General features: G+C 39.8%; 1 protein-coding gene across 1 annotated transcript in view; it reads right to left on the minus strand.

Annotated features, from left to right (window-relative positions):
• FSIP1 (fibrous sheath interacting protein 1) overlaps positions 1–23,055 on the minus strand; it is a gene marked incomplete at both ends in the record, with an annotated part of 198,872 nt that overhangs the window by 146,219 nt on the left and 29,598 nt on the right. The window contains 4 exons of the mRNA XM_082648669.1: positions 2,406–2,564; positions 10,438–10,548; positions 12,035–12,159; positions 14,197–14,295. Of these exons, the coding sequence (XP_082504795.1) occupies positions 2,406–2,564; positions 10,438–10,548; positions 12,035–12,159; positions 14,197–14,295 (494 nt within the window). The remainder of the gene's footprint in view (positions 1–2,405; positions 2,565–10,437; positions 10,549–12,034; positions 12,160–14,196; positions 14,296–23,055) is intronic.

Here is a 23,055-nt window from a genome sequence, read left to right on the forward strand (position 1 = left end):
CTGTATGCTAAACAAATATATGGAATCTAAAAAAAAAAAAATGGTTCTGAAGAACCTCCTGGCAGGAAAGGAATAAAGACACAGATAGGGCTTCCCTGGTGGTGCAGTGGTTGAGAGTCCACCTGCCAATGCAGGGGACACGGGTTCGTGCCCCGGTCTGGGAAGATCCCACATGCCGCGGAGCAGCTGGGCCCTTGAGCCATGGCAGCTGAGCCTGCGCGTCCGGAGCCTGTGCTCCACAACGGGAGAGGCCACAACAGTGAGAGGCCCGCGTACCGCAAAAAAAAAAAGACGCAGATGTAGAGAATGGACTTGAGGACACGGGAAGGGGGAAGGGTAAGCTGGGATGAAGTGAGAGAGTGGCATGGACATATATACACTACCAAATGTAAAACAGATAGCTAGTGGGAAGCAGCCACATAGCACAGGGAGATCAGCTCGGTGCTTTGTGTCCACCTAGGGAGGCTGGTGGGGAGATGCAAGAGGGAGGAGATATGGGAATATATGTTTATGTATAGCTCATTCACTTTGTTATACAGCAGAAACTAACACACCATTTTAAAGCAATTATACTCCAATAAAGATGTTAAAAAATAATAATAATATCCGTAAAATAATTTGCCATGTTTTCATTTTTGGCTTGAAAATTCAATATGCAATCCTGGTTTTAGTTAGAAATGAGGAAATGCCAACAGGAAATTGAATGAAACCTCAAAATACACTCTTTTTTGCATACAAGAAGCACTAATTATTTCTTTTCAACAACTACGATGTTACTTTTCTGTTTCTGCAGCCAGTGGGAGTCCCAAAATACAGTTTTCTCTTTTCTCTAAATATACTGTTTCACACAAAAATATATAATATCAGTATGTAACAACTAAGTAATGTACTGGTTTTCCCTTTGATTATTTTTTTAAGTATTTTGTTTAAACCATAAATGTGAACTCTGAAAATGTGACGGAGATGACAATGACCACAGTCATACTTTATCAGAAGTCCTAATGGTTAAACAAATCTCTAAATTCTCAGTCTCTCTTTCAGGAATAACATTTGATGGTCACAAAGTAGACATTTTCTATCTTTAGGACCACTATCCAGCTTTGAGATCTCAGCGAACCTTGATATCTAACAACAATAACAGCAACAACAACAAAACTCAGCTGTAACACAAAAAGAACAAAGAATATCCCTGAACCATTTTACTCCCCCATCCTGGCTTCCTCCTTTTGGGAAATGGCACCCAGTAACATAAATAAACTAGCAGCATACCTGTTGATGCATCAAAGTCCTGTGGTATATTTGGGTAGGGACAGAGATTCCAATTCTCTGTCTTCCAAGAACTCTGATCTCAATCCAGAAAACAGTGGTTCCCACTCCCACCATACTGCTGTGTAAAGGGCTCAGAGACAGCTGTGCCTGGCCCTTAGGAACATAATTTAAGGAAGCTGCGATGGCTCCGTAAGGTTCCATCACAACCAAACTTTCTTTGGAACATCTTAACACTGCGCCTTTCCTCTGAAGTAGCTTCAACTGATCCAAACCCAGATCCCTAATCTTCAATTGACAGGTTGGAGAAAAGACTGACTATAAAGCAGAATTATTCCCTATAGGCTACTGATATTATTTAAATCTTCTTAAAAACCAGGAAAATCACATGCATCTAATATTGTACAGAAAATGATTTGGTGATATGTTTACAAAACTGGTAGAGGGTTAGTGGAATAACAAAAGACCAGCCATTTTCTCTTCAGGCAAAAACTACCACCCAACCCCAAACTAGATCCCACGAAGTACTGAAATATTAGGGGGAGAAAGGAATTTTACTGCTCCAAAGCTGTGGTTACCCTTCCATTTTTCTTCACCCTCTGTTAGTTTTGTAAAAGAATATTTGAGGGAACTATCAAGAAAGGAAACATACTCATTTCAAAATTCTCACAGGAGAGAAGTTATCAACAGAGTGAACTTCACTGCTTGCTGGTAAATCAAAGGAGCTAGAAGAATGTGTCAGAGTAAGGGACAGGTGACTGCCACCGCTAACACCTAGAACCAAAGGAACAAAAAGAAGTAAAGCTCTCAAAGGACTAAGGAGTGCTGTATCTATTCTCTTCCCTCTCCTCTCTCCTGATCATGATCAAGCATAGCTTATATCATAAAGATATAACAATATTAAAATAAATATTTCACCCCATCTCAGCAAATTACCAAGTGAAAAAAAATGAATAGAAAGTGGAAACTGGCAAAGGAAAATAGACACTGTTGTAGAAATCACTATCACTGCAGTTGCAGTCACTGAAAAGGCAACTGGGATGAAACCTCTTTAGTTAACAAGCAGATTGTCATATTATGTGAACTAGCTTTAGCACACATAAACCTGAACAGCCTATGGGCTCTAGAGTTAAACATACCTCATCATTCTGAAGTTCAGGTCTTGGAGAAGAGCTGGAAATTGTTGGGTAAATGGCAGAAAGTTCTTGGAGTTTTGTATCAATTTTAGCAAGCTGCTCATGCTGGGTGACTGCAGGTGTGTATCCTTCTCCCGGGACCAGCCAGCCAGACTGATCTCCCTAAAAGGAAACAAGGATCACCAGGTCATTCTTATGCTACATTTTTTTTTCCAAAATATACCTTTCAGACCGCTACATCAGTGCTCCTCACAAAAACAAATAAAAAACAAAACAAATATTAAAAAAACAGAATTAACTTGGGATAGTGCAAGAAAAAAAATTCAATAGTTTAAGGTTTTATTATCTGCCAACTCTGCGTAAAGTATCTGCTTACCTTTTGTGGGCGCTCTACCCTACGGAATAACTCTCTTAGCCTCACAGTCTGGGTCTCATAACATTCTCATTTCTCCACTTTGAAAAAAGTGGTTTGTGACATGTTGAATAAGGAAGAAATCATGTTTACCCTGTAACGGACATGTTACTTTCAAAATTTGTCCCTGAAAAGTAACATAGACTCGGTTGTTTGGGTTTCATGATCATAACTGGTCATCTAGGGACTTCCCTGGTGGTCCTGTGGCTAAGACTCCACACTCCACATGCAGGGGGCCCAGGTTCGATTTCTGGTCAGGGAGCTAGATCCCGCATGCCGCAATTAAAGATCCTGCGTGATACAACTTAGACCCGATGCAGCCGAATAAATAAATATTTGAAAAAAAAACCCTGTTCATCTAACTCGTTATTGAACTAACATTAGTTTCTTAATGGGTTAAAAGCCATTCATAACATTCATTCAAAATCCTCGTACTGGGCTTCCCTGGTGGCGCAGTGGTTGAGAGTCCGCCTGCCGATGTAGGGGACACGGGTTCGTGCCCCGGTCCGGGAAGATCCCACATGCTGTGGAGCAGCTGGGCGCGTGAGTCATGGCCGCTGAGACTGCGCGTTCGGAGCCTGTGCTCCGCAACGGGAGAGGCCACAACAGTGAGAGGCCCACATACCGCCAAAAAAAAAAAAAAAAAAAAAAAAAATCCTCGTACTGAGTGCCTCCTATGGGGAGGCATTACACTGGGCACTGGTGATTCAATATGAATCTCACACGGTCCTGCCCTCAGGAGTTCTCAGTCTCTGGACAGCAAAGATTTTAACAAGGTGTGAAAAGTGCTGGCAAACCCAGGGTTCCATGGAGAACAGGGAGGGTCAACTAACCTCTGTTAACAGGAAGGGGCAAGGAGAAAACGTGTTTGGAGAATGCTTCCTAAAGGAAATAATCTTAGTAGCATCTTAGAGAAACAACACAATCGGCTGTGCACTTTAAAACTGGAGCAGGTGAGGGTGAGACTGGAGGCAGAAAATCCAGTTAAGAAGCAAAAGCCGTAACCTACAAGAAAAGTGATGAGCGCCTGAAGTCGGAATGTTTCCTGGGAATGAAGCACACAGGACCAATTCCAGAGATACTTAGGAAGCAGAGTTTACAGAATCTGGAGACAATTTGATGAAAGAATGAAGGGAGGAGTAAGGATCAAGGATAAAAACCAAATTCCTGATTTTATCAGCTAGGGGGATGGTGGTCATAAGGACCAAACTAGGGAATACCAGAGACATGGTAGGTTTGAGGAGGAAAATGATGATGATGAATTCTGTTTGGGGCCTTCTGATATCCACAGATGTCCCCAGGATATCCACAGATTATGTTAGGTAGTTAAATATGTTTGTCTGAAGTTCAAGATAGAGACCTGGATTGGAAATAAGCACTTTGGACTCACCCATAATTCTATAATGGTTCAAACCCTTAGACCATGGGAATGGGTGAGGTCACAAAGGGAAGCATGTAGCACAAGGAGGATCATGAAGAACACTAAAAATAAAGGGGCAGATGGAGGGCAACACACACTTTGGTTTCATGACTCTAATACCAGGGATCAAACCCTAAGTGGTAACCAGAAGAAGTACATGCAAAAACTTATGCAGAAAGACTTACACTGTCTCTTCCTGGCCCCAGCATCCAATCTCCCTTTCTGCTTCAGTGAAACCAAATACTGCATGAGTCTCTCTAGGGAACAGGTACCCACCAGACACTCCTTCTCCCTACCCACTGGCATCAAGAAGACAAGCAAATGACCTAGATTCAGCCAATCAGAAGGGAACACCCTGGACTTTGACTCTTGAGGGAGAGAGAGAGATTCAAAGATGCAGGGAAGGTGGGGAAGTGATTAATGGTGACAGCAGTAGCAGTGAGGATCCAGTGTTGATAGCAGTGAAGGTGGCAGCAGTGATCATTATCGGGGGTGTCTGGTGGCCTCAGTGCAGCCCCGAACCAGACTGATTCTCAGGAGTTTCTAGGGCCATTTTTCTGCCTACCTTGATAACTGCCTTGTTTACAAGCCCGGTCCTCCAAACTTCCCACTTATGCCTGTGAGCTACTCAAGTCTTCCAATAAATTCGTTTTCTGTTTTTTTAACCAAAATCTGCCTCTGTTTCTTGCAACCTAGAACCCTGACTAAAATGGTTTTTGCCATGTTACTTACAAAAAAGAGTAACTGCAAAAAGCCCAAATGTCTGAAAATAGGGAGAAAGGGAGACGACACTATATCCATATATGGATATGATACAGTAATAAACATGTTAAATATACTTGCAAGTTGGCATATGAAAGTTATACATAATTATTAAAAAAAATACCTAACTACTCACAAATAAGAAACTCTGATTAATTTTTCCTAAATAAAAGTGATATAAATACTGTATGACCTAAAAGAGAAAAAAAGAATCAGACGAAAAAAAAAAAAAACAATGGAATCAATGACTAAATATTGGTTAATAAATTTTAAATTCGTGTTTGAATGGAATTCTTTTTAATGACACTGGAGGTAAAAGAACATGGCAGATTAAATTCAACAGAAATTTAAATGTTTCATGCTTTATGCTGTTACAGAAGCAAATTATGTGTAACATGTAGTAGACGGTATGTGTGTTTCTGTCTAGACTTGCAATGTGTAGGAGTCTTGTCTCCCTAAGACAGAACCCAGGAAATGCTCTGCACCATCCTGCTTTACAGCTAGGGTTCACACCAGTATTGAGGGTCCTCAATCACACTCACCCATTCAATACTGATTTAGACGTGAGTAATTTAAGATCTGATGCAAAATCCATTTTGTTGGGAAGGGTGACAGTAGAGGCTTCCAGCGTTGGGGAGAGCCATTAGTTGCAAGTGTGAGTTCCCTAACTAGGAGGAAATCTGTAAAAAATTCTACCTATCCTAGAGAAATTTAAGAGAATATTACATCCATACAGTCAAACATACCACTGCAAGGAACAATCAGCGGAAATGAGTTCTGTGGAATTCAAACATAACTATCATGTTAGTCATCCTCTTTACGTTGGATCTGTCAGAGACGAAGTGGCGGAGCACTCCATAAAGAAATGGGCACACAGACGCTTGAAAGACTACAGCGAATGTGAAGCGTGGCAAGAAGTTTCGTACAGTTTGAGAACAGTAGCTCGGTCCCTTCCTCAAAGTGTTCCTAAATGCTTCCTGCCATATTCACATCTTCCTCCACTACATCTCTATTCCAACATGTGCCACCACCTATATGGCTTCATAGAATCGCCATATAAAATGTCTATCTCCCACATCACGTAATAAGAAAGGACACTTTCTCCTCAGAGGACTTACAGAAAGAACTCTCAGCAAATATTAGTTTAAAAACAATAGTAACTGTAAAAATAACAACAACAATCTCAAAAGAGGGCTGCATAGCTAAGTAGCAGAATAGAGATGTTTGAAACCCAACTAGGAAAACCGTAAAATGAACTTATATGAGCAAAATGACAAAAAAGATAAAGATTATGAGAAAAATATTTTAAGACCTGGAGGAGAGATCCAGGAGATTCTATACCCATCTATGGGCTGGTACATTGACTGACCTAGTCCCCTTTTCCAATCTCCTCCTTTCTTGCCTTCCTCTGCCACAAAAAAAGAGAAAATAAAATACTTGAATCCCCAGTCTCGCTTGCAGAGCTGTATGAAACAAATGACTACGTGACAGCTTGGCCAGTGAGATGCAGGTGGAAGTCGTGGGGACACCACATCTTCCCAAAGGAAAAGGCAAAACTACAGAGGAGTCTCTTTTCTCCTTCCCCTTCCCCCTTTCTTTCTGCCTGGAAAATTAACACATTACATACAGATATAGCAGCAATCTTGCACACCTAAAAACAAAACCACACTACAAACATGGGTCAAGAAGATCAAAAGACATGAGGTACTTATACCTGGATTTCTTGTTACTGAAAAAAATAAACTTCTTGCTGAAGTCACTGTTTATAAAGTTTTCTGTTACCTGAAGTCAATCCCATTCCCAACTGATATCCCACTTTATAGGAAGCCCAAAAGGAAAGAAAAAGAGATGATAGAAGGGAAGAAATAAGATAATTTTCTGCACAGAAAAAAAGACTTGAACCTTCAGATAAAAAGGGCCTACCTACAAGGTACCATGCAGGAACAAAAATGTTTTTAAAGACACACATAAAATACATTCTGATAAAATCTGTGAACTCAAAAATAAAGAGAAAATCCTAGATGCTTCCAGAAAGAAAGGATTTTGCATCTAGGATTTACCTACCACCATTTGAAACTATCATTCAAATGAGGGAAAAATAAATTTTTGAATAGGCAAAGACTCAAAAAATTATCTACACACCATTATTATTTCAGGGAAATTTTTTTTTAATTCCAGAAGAATGACTCAGGAAAAACGATTTGTACAAATAAACAATTAGTTGAGCTTAAATACACAGGTAATGACGTGATTTAAAAATTGGCTACTATTGAGAAAGATTCCTAAAATATAAGACGCATACTGTTTTTAAAAGGAAAAACTTGGGGGCTTCCCTGGTGGCACAGTGGTTGAGAGTCCGCCTGCTGATGCAGGGGATGCGGGTTCGTGCCCTGGTCCGGGAAGATCCCACATGCCGCGGAGCGACTGGGCCCGTGAGCCGTGATGGCTGAGCCTGCGCGTCCGGAGCCTGTGCTCCGCAACGGGAGAGGCCCACGTATCGCAAAAAAAAAAAAACAGGAAAAACTTCTGGGCTTCCCTGGTGGTGCAGTGGTTAGGAATCTGCCTGCCAATGCAAGGGACACAGGTTCGAGCCCTGGCCCGGGAGGATCCCACATGCCACGGAGCAACTAAGCCCGTGCACCACAGCTGCTGAGCCTGAGCTCTAGAGCCCACGAGCCACAACTACTGAGCCCACGTGCCACAACTACTGAAGCCTGTGCGCCTAGAGCCCATGCTCCACAACAAGAGAAGCTACCGCAATGAGAAGCCCGTGCACCGCAACAAAGAGTAGCCCCCACTCACCACAGCTAGAGAAAGCCCGCGCGCAGCAATGAAGACCCAACACAGCCATAAATAAATTTATTAATTTATTAAATAAAGGGAAAAACTTCTAACATCCTGGAACTAAAATTCCAGGTGATTTCAATACATTCTGGAGGCGAGGAAAGGGGAGAAGAGGGAAATAAAAGCATACCAAAGATCCTTTCCTGTTAAGATATAAGATTTTGGAGACTAATTAATTACTGAAGGACCTCCAGAGAGGAATGCAGCCCCCTGCCAACACTGATCCTAGGCCAGTGAGACCACTTTAGATTTCTCTCCAGAACTAGGGGGAAACTGAGGTGAAGAGAAATAACTTCCCAAGGTGACAGAACTGAGAAATGATGGATCCTGCATTCTAGCCCAGGTGACAACAGACTGCCAAAGCCAGCACACACAACCACTCTCTGCTACCACCTGCAGTGTCTGGAGACTCCATTTCTACAGACCACAGTGTCAGCTGTGAATACATAACCTGGAGGAATATATACCAGTACAACACTGGCCTTTCCTGGAGTAGGAATGATAGAGAACTGTTATTTTTTTTCTTTTCATCTGAATTTCTAGCTTCTCTTGACGAATTGGAGGATCCAGGCAGCCCTGGGCAGCATTTCCATGCAGCAGCAGCCACGGACCAGCACACTCTCCCCCACTGGCTACAGATATTGCTGCACATGCTCTGCTTTTTACCCAGAGCAAAAACTACCCTCTGAACCTACACGTCTTAGGCTGGGTTCCCTAGATCTGGAACCTGAGGCAGAGATTCTTGTTTAAGTGACTTAGTGGGGGGATGCTTTCAGGATTAGGGGTGTGAGGGGAGCAGGCTAGGACAAGGAAACAAAGCTAGGCGAGGATATGGTCTCAGCTGAAGACTGGGTGACCCCTGGGGAAGAGGTGGAGGACAAACTGCAGGGCACAGCTAATCCCATCTCAAGGTGAGGGGATGTGAGGGGAGGCAGGGGCTGCTGTCCTGAGCTGGTCAGCTCCCATTTAGCCCAGGGCAATTCTCCAGGGAAGGAGGCAGCTGTGCACCCTTGGCACAGGGCAGGGGGATGGATGCACACATGTGCCAGGTAAAAGGGATCTGGGCAGGGTGCCAGCAGCATTTATCACATCATCTCTATTAAACATAGGGGAATAAAAACTAGACGACAAGGCTAAGAGCTTCAAGGCACACAGGAGAATGTATTTCTTTGTAGAAGTAAGAATATTACAATAGCCAGGTCATGGAAGCAACCTAAATGCCCATCGACAGACGAATGGATAAAGAAGTTGTGGTACATATATACAATGGAATATTACTCAGTCATAAAAAGGAACGAAATTGAGTCATCTGTTGAGACGTGGATGGACCTAGAGACGGTCATACAGAGTGAAGTAAGTCAGAAAGAGAAAAACAAATATCGTATATTAACACATGTATGTGGAACCTAGAAAAATGGTACAGATGAACCAGTTTGCAGGGCAGAAATAGAGACACAAATGTAGAGAACAAACGTATGGACACCAAGGGGGGAAAACCGCGGTGGGGTGGGGATGGTGGTGTGCTGAATTGGGCGATTGGGATTGACATGTATATACTGATGTGTATAAAATTGATGACTAATAAGAACCTGCAGTATAAACAAACAAACAACAAAAAAAACCCTAATACTAAACTTTCTTTGGGTTATTTGTATGGAAATATGTTAATATAAATGTTTCAGATATTACATGAAATTTCTAAAAATCTTATATGTTCTGATATAATGTTATAAGAATTCTAGTTATTACTTTAAAATGTATATCTCAGAAATAACTTTAAAAAATAAATAAATAAAAAGAATATGGCTATAAGTTTAGTATGCAAACAAGCACAAACGCTGAGCCACTGCACTCCTTATGTGCTTGTCTGGGCCCTATAAATACCTGCATTCGCACCCTGGATTCACGCTTTTCCCCTCCTTACACTCAGTCTGTGCTCGCCCCAGACTCTTCACGGAACTAGATGCCCAGTGGTACCTGGGCAGGAGCAGGATGGTGCTCTTCAGGATTACTGAAGACTTCGCTAAAATATCATGGAACCAGTTTAGGGATAATAAGAAATGTCCAAAATAAAAGGATCCAGAGAAACACAATTCTGTGTCATCAATGACCAAGCCCATCACATCATAGGCAGAGGTTATTATTGTGAAAGCCAATTGTCGTCACTCTTATAATGACATAGGAGAGTCAATAATGAATCGGCAAGAATAAATTGGAAAATTTAGATAAAAATAAATTTGTAAAACGGGATTTTTTTTTTTTTTTTGCGGTTCACGGGACTATCACTGTTGCAGCCTCTCCCGTTGCAGAGCACAGGCTCCGGATGCGCAGGCTCAGCGACCACGGCTCACAGGCCCAGCCACTCCGTGGCATGTGGGATCCTCCCGGACCGTGGCACGAACCCATGTCCCCTGCATCGGCAGGTGGACTCTCAACCACTGCGCCACCAGGGAAGCCCAAAACGGGATTTTTTAAAGTCAGAAATATTGTTCCATAATTTGAAAAATTACTATAAATTTATGCTAATGGGTCAATAACATGATTAAAGAAATAAAAATTAAAAGTGTAGAGCTTGTGGAATATCAGAGTTTACTTACCTCAGAACTGGACAGCCCCGAATCACTGTTATCCAAGTCCTTCAAAAGTTCAACCAGCCTTTTCTTCTCTCTGTCAATCATAACTACTGGTTGTCCTGAATTCTTGGCCAACTACAGAATGTATGAATGGAAAATGTTAAATACTCAAAGCAATTCATAGTTCAGGAAAAATAAAAATGGGACCTGAGGCTTCTACAATACAGAAACACTAAGGTAAAATTTGTGAGATTAGGCATTTTCATTTGCTAGGTAATTTTACTTTATGCCAAATTTTTGATAGAGGTCCATTCTCCAAGCAAAGATATTCAACCATTTCAACAAACATTTTATTTAAAATTAAAACATGGGCAGTTTGCAAACCTCTCTTTATATAATATGTATCAATGCAAAAACATATTTGCTGAGACATTTGGAAGGAATCTTACCACTTCCTATGTGGCATATATTCACTAAATGAAACTGCTTTTAAATTTCAAGAATATCATATCAGGAGTTTAAATAAGATTCAGTTACTATTGTTAAAAGGGAAAAAGGGAAATATATGGTGGAGCTGCTGTCTGTGTCAGCAAGAACTTGGATATGGGGAAAACCTTACTTCTCTTGGAAAATTAAACACTAAATCAACATACAATGAGCCAGAACAAAGAGACAGAGCAAGCTGGAGAAGGTCTCCTTCAGATCATACAATGATGGAGCACAGAAAAATCGAGAGTCCCAGAGGTCAGTCCTCACAGCAGCAGGCTGACCCAGAATCCAGTCTGCCTGGAAAAGACGTGCTAATTGTGGAAAAAGCATCAGGCTTGAACTATGAAGAATTACTTAACTCTCTCCTCTTAACACTTCACACTCACCAATGTAGCTTTCTAGTGACTTAACTGCCTGAGTGGTTTGCCATGAGCCTCTGTCCCATACTTACATTTCTTGCTATAAATTAATTCGCATTCTGGTCTAATACAGGAGTTCTTGTGCCCTTAGTTAGTCTAAGTCTGCCTTAAGGACAAACCAAGTGAGACCGCAGGGCCTGTAAGACCAAGGTTGAGCCCCTAAATCAGGGAGCTAATCAGAGCAAGAGACAAGTGACAGGCTGCCAGGAAGCTCTGCTAGAGTTGGGCGGAAAGGGCAGGGGGAGTGGGCAGACAACCAGTTGGCCTCTCCAACTCTGCCAGGAGAATTTTCCATTCAAATTTCTAAATGCACCAGTTATAAAATCAGTCTCATTACTTTAATAAAACAATTTTAAAATTGATTTTAAATATGCAATTTAAAATCTGGGAAACACTGTCCAAAACTATTTTCTAAATAAATGTTTTTCAAACTGCAGGAACCAGATTCATTTCTGCATAATGAAACAAATGTAGTAAGTTGCAGCTAGCAATTTTAAAAGGGGTAGGATGGGATAGAATAGGATAGGATGGAGAAGAAAATAGTGAAGTTAAGTACTGGCTCATAAAACTTTTCTATCAGTTGTATATAGTGTTTCAGTTACATACACGTGCATCATGGTCAAAAAAATATTTAAAGACAATGAACACAACTATTTCCATGCTTGCAGCTCACTTCATCCCACATTCTGGCTTCTAAATTTCTAAGTACATACCTCAATGTTTCGCTTAATAAAATCCTGGCTGTGTTTACCCCTGAGCTCAATCTTTTCTGTATTTGAGAAAGGTTTCTTTTCTGCTTTGATCAATGACTCATTTCTTTCCACACCATACGTAAAATCTAATATTAAGAAAGTTCAAAATTTTTTCAGAATTATAATTGGCCATTATGCTAAAATTTTACCTTAAGCATATATTAGGATATATAAGAAATAAAACACACATAGAAGTACTTCTAAATTCCAGATCCAGAAACTTAATACATACAGAGATTTTTTTTTTTTTTTTGGCTGTGCCACACGCCTTTCAGGATCTTAGTTCCCCGACCAGGGATCAAACCCGTGTCCCCTGCAGTGGAAGCGCAGAGCCCTAACCACTGGACCACCAGGGAATTCCCCAGAGATTTATTCTTAAAAAGATAAATGTGTTCCCATAATTTGCCATGAAGTTCTCATAAAACTTCTTTTGTTATTCATTATCCTGTATCAAACTTCTTATGCTGATTCCTTTGGAATCACGGGAAACACAAAAAGAACTTCAAGTGATATATGTAAAGGAGAAATCTCTGATGTCATGGGAATTTTAAAATATATTTTATTTTAGTCTTTATGTGAAATAAAACTTTCCATAAGGCTAGAGTCATTACCCGCTACTCTGTTAATTTGCCATCACCCTCTCAGAATAAACTTTTTGTTCAACCCTGTCTTTTAAGCAAAGTCTGGGCATAAGTGTCCTGGATGTTGCACATCCTATCTGCACAAACCCCTAAAACCCATTTCAATTTATCAGTTTTTCTCAACCTTTGAAAAGAGATTTGAGTCAACCTCTGAGTTGTGCAGACCTTGAGTACTCAAGACAAGAGTAAGAAAAATACTTGTGGACTCTTATCCCCTTTATAAAATATCTTGTTTTCATTGTAGTCACATTTAAAGCATTTTTTAAAAAATTATGTGAATCCTTCATTAAAGCTCTAAAAATACACAGAAAGAAGAGTCCTCTTAAATGAGAAATGGAGTCCACCTTACAAAACAGGATAAATTGCCATATTAAAGTCCAACAGAAAAAAACACTAGCCAGTAGCTCAATGTAGACAAGGCTTACTTAAAAGTTACCTTTGTTTTATGAGAGAGGTTACTTCAATAAAAAGGATTAAGGGAGCTAGTCAATTGGTGTATTTACAGCTTATTATCAAAGATTCAGTATAAATTTCATAATTAAAGAATAAATGTTGATAACACTAGCTGAAAAGAACAAGGAAAAGGGTGAGATCTCTGGATTTAATTTCTTTTCAGACAAAAGAAAAGTTTTACTTTTCTATCCTTTATAATTGGGGTTTTATTCTTTAATCAATAACATGATTTTTTTAATAAACTATCAATAGTTAAAGTATGATTTACTTTTTTGGAGAGTGGCCTTCTTAGATATAAAATATATAACTTTTTCCCATAATCCAAATTGTATACAGTCTTTTAAGTTGAAATATGAAGTCTATGCATTCAGCTGAAGTTTCATATTCTCTTAAACAATACATTAAAATAAATCAAATTAAATGCATCTCTGTCTACATTTATAATAGTTTCTTTAAAATATACTTTTAATAAATTATAGGATTAAACCTTAGATTGTCTGGTAGGAATTATCTCCCTAGAAATGTCCTCTTCTCTCCATCCTGGTAGTGATCCAGGGTAGAAGCTGCCATGTTCCTATAGTGACCCCAACCCTTGCTAGGTTGGATGAGTTGGTTGAACCAAGGGTGGGCACCTAACCCAAGACAGATCAGTTGGTCTCTTCTCTAGGATTTAGGAATTGAATTGCCCTCTCAATGACTAGCCACAGGATATGCTCTTGGGAATCAAAGAAGCTGTCTACCAGCCGGATTCTTTCCATAAATTTTCTTTTTCACTTAAAGCTAGGTTTCTATTACTTGCAGCCAGATCTTCTTTAGCTCTTTATTATACAAAATTTCAATCCAAAAGTAGAAAGACTGGTATAATAAACCCTCAACAACTAACTTCAATAATGACCAATCTTGTTTCATCTATAACCTCACCTACTTCCACTCACCACTGAATTAAATCACATCAAGTCGTTTCATCAAGTCGTGAATATTTCTACATACTGCTAGTATCTTCTTGTGACAGTATGTAAAATCACATACCTTTATTGACATTCTGTATACAGTTTTCATAGTCTTCTGGAGGGACTTGAGTGTGAAACACAGAGAAAAAGGTATCTTCGTGCTCATAGCAAGAAGGATCTATTGATTTAAAAATCACGTGTTCAATACACACAAAATAAATAAGGAATTGTTTATGTGAACAGTTGTTTTAAAAAAGATAAGACCTAATGTTCTCTGCAATATTCCTCAATTCCCTCCACACATGTTTCTTAACACAATGTCACTTTCAAAAAAAAAAGACAATGTCACTTTCAGGTAGAAATGATAATCATCTTTGTACACATGAGCCACTCAAAACAGAGCAATCAAGGTAATCAACAGAATTTCCCTAGAACTTCTGTGCAAAGAGGATGTACAAGGTTGCACTAAAATATCACATTAATTAACTGGAGATAATGTACCCAAAGTCTAATATTCTTAATACGGAGAATGTGCACACTGCATAACTTTGTGTTTTTATTTTTTATTTTAGATCCCCAAGGTTTAGATTTCAGATATAGGGTCAGTCATTAAAATAACAGAATGTGTTTCAGAGAGAAAACTGGGGAGACACTTAGCAGTTAGCCTTCTTTTCTTTTATTTATTCTCTTGGGATAATATCCCTAAAGAAATTAGGAAATTGTGGTTTTTAACTCTTTTTGTTTAATGTAATTTGTTTCATGTTCTACTAGCTACTTCAGACACTGTATATTTACAAGAAACTGCTAACATAAATAAATATCACTTTGCCTTAATATGAGAGAATCTGCCAGGTTATGGCACAGAAATGTTTTTGCTTAAGAAAACATGACAAGTCTTGAAGACACTACAGGATTCATCACCTACCTCTGAAACAAACCTGATTCAAGCATCTACTTGGAGACAATACAGGCAAGATACAGTCACCCTAACACACAAACACCACCAAATTCATAACGTACAACTTCTGACAGTAAAAAAAAATTCATCAATCCAATTCCCTAATTTGGAATTCATAATAATCTGGCATCACCAGGATTGACATTACAACCATAATCCTTGTACAATCTTTGATGAGTTAATCTAGCAAATTAGTGGTATAAGCCTTGCAGGGAGAGGGGTAAGCTACTCAAAAAGCAAAAAGGTTTAAAGTTCTTTTCAAACTTTAATTGTTTTGCAACCACTACTATTAGGGGTCTTAAAATATTCATTAAAGCAGGCTCATCGAGTCAGCAATTTGGCAACGTTCTGTTATTGGTTTAAGTTGCATCACATATCCAAAGTGGTAATATATTTATTTTTGATCACATAATTCCTCTTTAATAGCAGTTTCACTCAATTTTAAACTAAAGTACCTAGAAAGACACAAAAATATGAAAATTTGCAATACTAAAAACTATTATAGCAAGGTGATACTGAAGCTTTTAAACCCAGGGGTTTTTCCTAGGCTGAAATCATTCGTGTGACCCTGTGGCTCTTCACCCATAGTCGCAGGGTAGCCATTGCCTCAGACAGAAGATGGGTACAGCCTAGAACAAAGGCCTCATAGCTCAGTCTTGAGTTTAAAAGACAATAGTTGTAAAAGGCAGACATTCAACTGCAGGAGCTCAACTCCTTGAGAGAGAAAAAGCATTTTCTAAATTCCAAAAGTCCTCCATTAGAAAGCTCTTCCTTATAGTCAAAAAACATTCTAATTAATGTAGAAGAAATGATGGAATTAGAAAATAACCATTTGGTAACCATCATAATAATAATTGATTCAGGTAGGAATCATCAATGGATAATAAAACTCATGGGTGAAAGTTTGAAGAATAACAGGATAATAGCCTCATAGCATCCTTCCATGAGATAACTTATTCAGTACAAAAAGAAAAATGGTAACTTTACAGTGCAGAAACCTGGCAGACACCACCTTAATCAAATGATCAAAGTTAACATCATCAGTGATGGAACAATCAACATCATGCATTTCCTGATATGATTCATGGAGAAGAACACAGTACCACTTCTGTGGGATTTCTGCCAAAAATGCATAACTTGAACCCAATATATGGAAACATAAACAAACCCAAACTGGGCAACAGTCTACAAAATAACAGGCCTATAATCTTCCAAAATGCTAATGTCATAAAACACAAAGAATGACTAAAGAGATATGACAATTAAATGCAATGCACTATATTGAATTTTCTTTTGCTAGAAAGGATTTTAGTGTGACAACTGGCAAAGCATGAAGAAAGTCTGTCAATTGGATAGTAGTATTGTATCGATACTTATTTCCTGATTTGTGTGCATGTGTGTGTCCTCTTGTGGACAGGAAGACAGAGGATGTGGTAAATGTTAACACTTGGAGAATCTGTATAAAGGGTATTTGAGAATTCTTCATACTTTTCAGACTTTAAGTCTGAAATTATATCAAAATTAGAGGTTAATAGGAAAATTTTCAAATTTCCTCATTACAAACATTCTTCTGGGGGAAAAAAGTCTCCCTTGAGAGATCAAGGGCCAGACCTTGAAAGACTGAGCACAATTGTTTTATTAACATTTTTTTAATTGAATGAAAGACTCTTTCAATTTTATAGTGCTTTACAATTTTCAAAAGTTTTCAGCACAATTTTTAACAAGAGTCTTAAAAGAGGAAGATTGCAGGATTGATTTAAGTTGCTTCCTGCCACCTAGAGAAGAAAGCCCATCCCAGACAATGGGAAGGACCTAGAAGAACATCAGAGGGGATGAGTTTGCAGAAGACACAAGTGACACACACGTGAGGCTGCTCCCTGGCACTCATCCCATTAGAGGTGAAATCTTGGAGTTGGATAGAGATCACCAAAGAGAATGGGAAAACCAGAGCCCTGTGGGCTCTGCCTCACTGCATACCTGGAACTTGGGAGGAGACTCCACACACAGTGCTCCACACCTACCCCTGACAGCTCCAAAGCAGCAATGGCAGTGTGGCATATTTAGAGGAAGACAGGGCCTAATATATTCACCCTTTCTTTCTCCCTCTCTCTCTCTCCTCCCGACCCCAACACACACACAGAGAGAAACATATGACATACAATGGCATGACTGGCCTGTGGCATAGAAGAGAACCAGAAGTTCTCACTTGCCCCGATTAGGTAGAAACTGACCTCTTCCCACTGCACATGATGACACCAACCAAAAATGCACACATCCAAATGTCCCCTACAATTAAGAACCACCCTATTAGCCTACAGAGGAAATTTCAATTAACTCAAAATATCAAAACAATGCCCACAGTGTTATAGATTTCCACATTGACTTTTAAAACAGAGGGCTTAAAAAAAATCCTGGAGAACAAGGGAAAAGCACCATTTTCTAATTAACTATAAAGTCAATGAAGAAATAAGAGTACAATAACAACCTGTAGAGAATAATGATGATACCATACAACAAAGAATGTAGTACAAAGCTAAATCTATATGCAGAAACAAATTTATAGCAATAGGGCTTTTATCATATTGTTATGGACTGAACTGTAACCCCCCAAAATTCATACATTGAAGCCCTAACCCCCAGTGTGGCTGTATTTTACGGAGGTAATTAAAGTTGAATGAGGTTATTAGGTGGGGTACTAATCCAATAGAACTGGTGTCCTCACAAGAAGAGGAAGAGGCACCAGAGATATCTTCACCCTGCTCCTCTTCTTCCCTTGTGCACAGAGAAAAGGTCATGTGAGGACACAGTGAGAACGTGGCCATCTGTAAGCCAGGAAGAGAGACCTCACCAAAAAACAAATTTTCCAATACCTTGATCTTAGACGTCTAGCCTCCAAAACTGTAAGAAAATAAGTTTCTGCTGTTTAAGCCACCCAGTCTGTGGTATTTTTTTTATGCAGCCCTAGCAGACACATATTTTAAGAGAAAATAAAATGAGCTTAACTAGTTTAACTGAAGAAGCTAGAGAAAACAATAACAAGTTCAAGAAAAGAAATATAGATAATTGTTAGAATTAGCAAAGAAATTCAAAACTGGCTCACAAAGGTATAAAAAGAAAAATCCTCGGCTGGGAAGTGAAGGCGCCGGGCCTTAGCGCAAAGAGTTCTTTGGCGGAAGATTTCTAGAGAAGCACCGGGACAAAGTCGGGGGAAGGGCTCACGAGACAAGCTTCCAGGTGTCGGGCCAGCCGGGGGAGCCCAGCGTCCCGTCGCGTCTGTTCCGGGAGTAGAGGCGCTGGGCGCACCAGGAAGTGACTCTCCCCAGCGGCTGCGATGTGGACCTTTAGCTGATTTTGTCGTTAACCGCCTCCGGTTTGTAAGAAGATTTATAGGTTACGAAGGCATCACCAACTGTGAATTCCATACTGGTCGAGCAGAGAAGATTTTGCCACAGCTACTGAAGTCAAAGGAAGATAGGCAGTTAATTGTTGCTGTAGTGAACCCAGCCCGGGCCGGGACTGCATTACCAGGCCTCACCGGAATAGAAGCTTCTCCTAGTCTCTCCAGTTTCTGTTGACAGTCAGCTGCCTGAAGCAACTCTCAAGATGTACCTTCAAGCTTGAAGGCAGAGAGGGAAGGAAACAGCTGAAGACCCATCATAGCTACCTACACACTTCTGAGACAGGCTGAGCCAAGAAATTGCCTTAGACTCTTCTTTCTGCTTTCAGAAACAAAGTCTCTTCCAACTTTGTTCACTTACGTTCTGCTAGATGGTTGAAAAAGATGGGTTTGTGACATGGCTCGTTAAGGTTCTTTTTTATGTTTTGAACAGATGAATATCTATTTTCCCTACTACCATCTCCCTCATTGTCCATTTCCCTTCACTGGAGTCAGTCACTGTTACCAGTTTCTTGTGTATCCTTCTTGAGATATTCTATGCATATTTGTATATGTACACCCCTAATTTTTATACAATTGTAGCATACCATAAATGCTATTCTGCACCCTACTTTTTTCACTTTTTACATAGAAGGCTGTTTCATATCAGTACATAAAGAGCTTCTTTATGGCTACATGGCTGCACAGCGTTCCATAATTATTAGAGATATACCAGAATTTATTTAAGCAGTTCTTTGTTGATGGATGTTTAGGTAGTGTCCAACCTTTGGCTGTTATAAACATGCTTATACATATTATATTTCACATGTGAGAGTATATCTCTAGGAGAAATTGATTAGGACACTTTGGTCATTGGCTTGTTCAGTTGCTTGGTGGCGATAAAACCACAGTACTACGTGTGGAATCAAAGATTCTAGGAGGCCTAGCCATACCTAACTACACCGATGTCATGGGATGTTAAGCTAGACAGAATCTTGGAGATCCCAGAGAGGACCAAGATCACACAAAGATTTAGAAGCAGATCCAGGATTAAAACCCACAGTGTTTTACTCCAGTCTATAATGTAGCTCTTTTTACTACACCACACTGCTGTGGGTCAGAGAGATTTGGCATGGCCTGATTTCTGTCCTGCCAGGCAGGACTGTGCATTATCTGGCCCACGGTGATCTCACTACCCTGTCTTTACATGATTTCTCTTCCCGGGATCTGACTTTGCCAACCTAATTTATCCTACTTTTCCCTGCTGCTCTGACTTCTGCCACTAATAATAACTCCATCTTTTTTAAAAGTTAGAACTGAAGTCCTTGACAATTGGGGGACCCTTTAGTAGTAAAGCCAAGTAGGAGAGGCAGGAGTACTGGGAAGGATGTCTGGTAATGGTGTAAGATTTATGATCTTACACAAGCTTTCTACTCTTAGTTCATCCGTTGAGTCATCGTATAGTGTAGGAGGAGTCCCTTTCTCCTCTTGGCACGGCTGGAATATCTCCTTTCCTTGGCCATAAGGTCAAACACCTTAAGGTCCAACAAGCATATAATGTGCCCAATAGGAAAGAATATGAAAGTGTGTGCGGATAGTTTAATTCTTACTGAATTGTGCTAGGGAGCAAACTACAGGTGATATTCTTCGTGGGCAGCCCAAGGAAATCAAGGACCCATGTGTGGACTGACTCTTAAGTCTATCTTCACTTTGGCTCAGGCCACAGAGGGGTCAACTGCTGCCAGTATTTATGAAATGCGCACTATGATGATGGATAAAATTGTTTTAGGAGCAGATTGTAGAGCTGTCCCTGGGACAGTTTTTCTCAAGTTATGATCCTCTGAGCACTTGCATTACTCGAAGGATGGGGCCCTGGAATCTGCAAGTAGTCTTCTTTCCCAAATAATTCTTATGTGAATGTAACTATGAGAACTACTTCCTAAGGAATGGTAAATTGAGAAGGTGGTTGTGAGCCTTTGAATTTGGGGTTGCCTGTAAAATTAGTGAGAAGAGCTGACCAGCAATTCCAGGTAGCATATGGATATTTCATTTGAGAGGATATAAAGACTGGGTTAGGTGCCTCCTATGTGCTTCCACAGATTCTGTGCTTCTATCATAACCCTTGTCACACTGTATTGTAGTTGAATGTTTTTGTCCCTTCCCCTATAATCCAGAGGGTTCTTAGTTGTGAGCAACAGAAATTGATTGGCTAATTTAAGCAGAAAATGCTTGTCTTAAAAGCATATTGAATAGCTCCCAGAATCACAAGTTGGACTGGAGAACCAGACTCAGGGCTACACAGCCAACATCACAGCTGTCACCATTACTACCGCCATGCTAGCACCATTAGTGGGTTGGCTTAGGTCCTCAGAGATGCAGAAACCAAGCTGGGATTAGATATGCAGGAGATTTATTGGGGAAAATGTCAGTGAGAGAACATAGGGAGGAAGCTGGGAGAGATGTTAAACTGCAGTGTAAATCTGACCTTTATGGATGAGAGAAGGAAAGAAGAAGGTTAGGTAGGAAGTGTCGTAGACTGAAGTGCAGTGCTAATAAAGTTTGACCAGGCTGATGGGGAGTTCTGTTGCCACAGTCACAGGCCACATAGTCCTGTGTCTCCCAGAAATGGGGCCGACTTAGTATCCCTGCTGTGCTCAGTCACTGGCTGGGAGCAGTGTGGCTTCAGAACAAAGCAGCAAATATTGGGGTGAATTTAAAGCACAGCAGCTGGGGCAAAGGTCAATGACACTTCCCACATTGGAAGAACCAAGAGGCACATTTTCATGACTGTCTGAATTGGAGAAGATTGTCCACTTCTTTGGGTCACTGGCTCCCAATTCAAGGGATGGATCCTTGGATTGAGGGAGCCTAAGTCACATGCCTGTGCCCCAACTACAAGGGGGCCCTGCTTCTTAGCAAGAGTCCTGTGTCCTCTCCCCCAGATAAAGGGTTCAAATGCTGCACAGCGACACCCCTAAAAGGACAAATGTCTATTATACCATTACACTCTGTGAACCCCTTGAGAGCAGAGATCTTTGTCTTACTGCTATTACAAATAAATGTTTATTGAAATAAAAAAAAAAAAAAGAAAAATCCTCAAGTATAATTTTAAAAAGAGAAAACACTCACTGTAATCAAGATAGCATGGTATTGGCAAAAGAATAGCCACATAGATCACTGCAACAGAATAGAGGATTCAGAAATAGACCTGCAAAAATATAGGCAACTAATCTTTAGCAAAAGAACAAGACAGTTGAATAGAGAGAGGATAATCTCTTAAACAAATGGTGCTGGAACAACTGGATGTCCATGTGCAAAAAATAAAAAAAGAAGAACATAGATACAGACCTTATACTTTTCACAAAAGTTAATTCAAACTGGATTATAAACCTAAATGTAAAATGCAAAACTATAAAACTTCTAAAACACAGGATAAAAATCTATATGAGCTTCAATTTAGTGACGAGTTTTTGTATACAACACCACAAGCATGATCCATGAAAGAAAAAATTGGTAAGTTAAGCTTATTAAAATTTAAAACATCTGCTCTGCAAAAGATACTGTTAAGAGAAGGAAATTACAAGCCACAGGCTGGGAGAAAATATTTGCAAAACACATATCTGACAAAGGAGTTGTATCCAAAATGTACAAAGAACTCTTAAAACTCAACAAGAAAACAACCAATCCGGTTTTTTTAAATGGGCAAAAGACCTAAACAGACAACTCAGTAAAGAAAATATATATATGACAAACAAGCACCTGAAAAGATACTCAACACCCTTTGTCATTAGGGAAATGTAAATGCAAATTAAAACAACAATGAGATATCAATATATACCTATTAGAATGGCTAAAATCCAAAAAACTGACAATACCAATTGCTGGCAAGGATGCAGAACAATAGGAACTTTCATTTTTGCTGGTGGGAATATGAAATGGTAGAGCCATTTTGGAAGACAGACAGTTTCTTACAAAGTTAAACACTTATTGTATGATCCAGCAATCCTGCTCCTACATATTTACCCCCCAAAATGGAAATTTTATGTCCACACCAAAATCTGCACACTAATGTTTAAAGCAGCTTTATTCGTATTCATCAAAAACTGGAAGCAATCAAGATATCTTTCAATAGATGAAGGGAAAAACAAACAGTGGTACATCCATAGAAAAATATTTAGTGACAAAAAGAAATCAGCCATCAAGTCACAAAAAGACATAGATGAATCTTAACTGTATATTGCTAAGTTAAAAAACCCACTCTGAAAAAGGCTACATACGGAATGATTCCAATTATACAACATTTGGAAAAGGCAAAACTAGAGAGACAGTAAAAAAATCGGTGGTGGCTAGAGGTTTGGGGGAAGAAGGGAGAGTTCAATGGCGATTCACACAGGGGATCTCTGTTTGTTTTGTTTGTTTGTTTTAACATCTTTATTGGAGTATAATTGCTTTACAATGGTGTGTTAGTTTCTGCTTTATAACAAAGGGAGTCAACTATACATATATCCCCGTATCTCTTCCCTCTTGCATATCCCTCCCTCCCACCCTCCCCATCCCACCCCTCTAGGTGGTCACAAAGCACCAAGCTGATCTCCCTGTGCTAT

The sequence above is a fragment of the Grampus griseus genome (genome assembly GCF_964374135.1).
Source record: "Grampus griseus genome assembly, chromosome: 2".
NCBI classification, from domain to species: domain Eukaryota; kingdom Metazoa; phylum Chordata; class Mammalia; order Artiodactyla; family Delphinidae; genus Grampus; species Grampus griseus.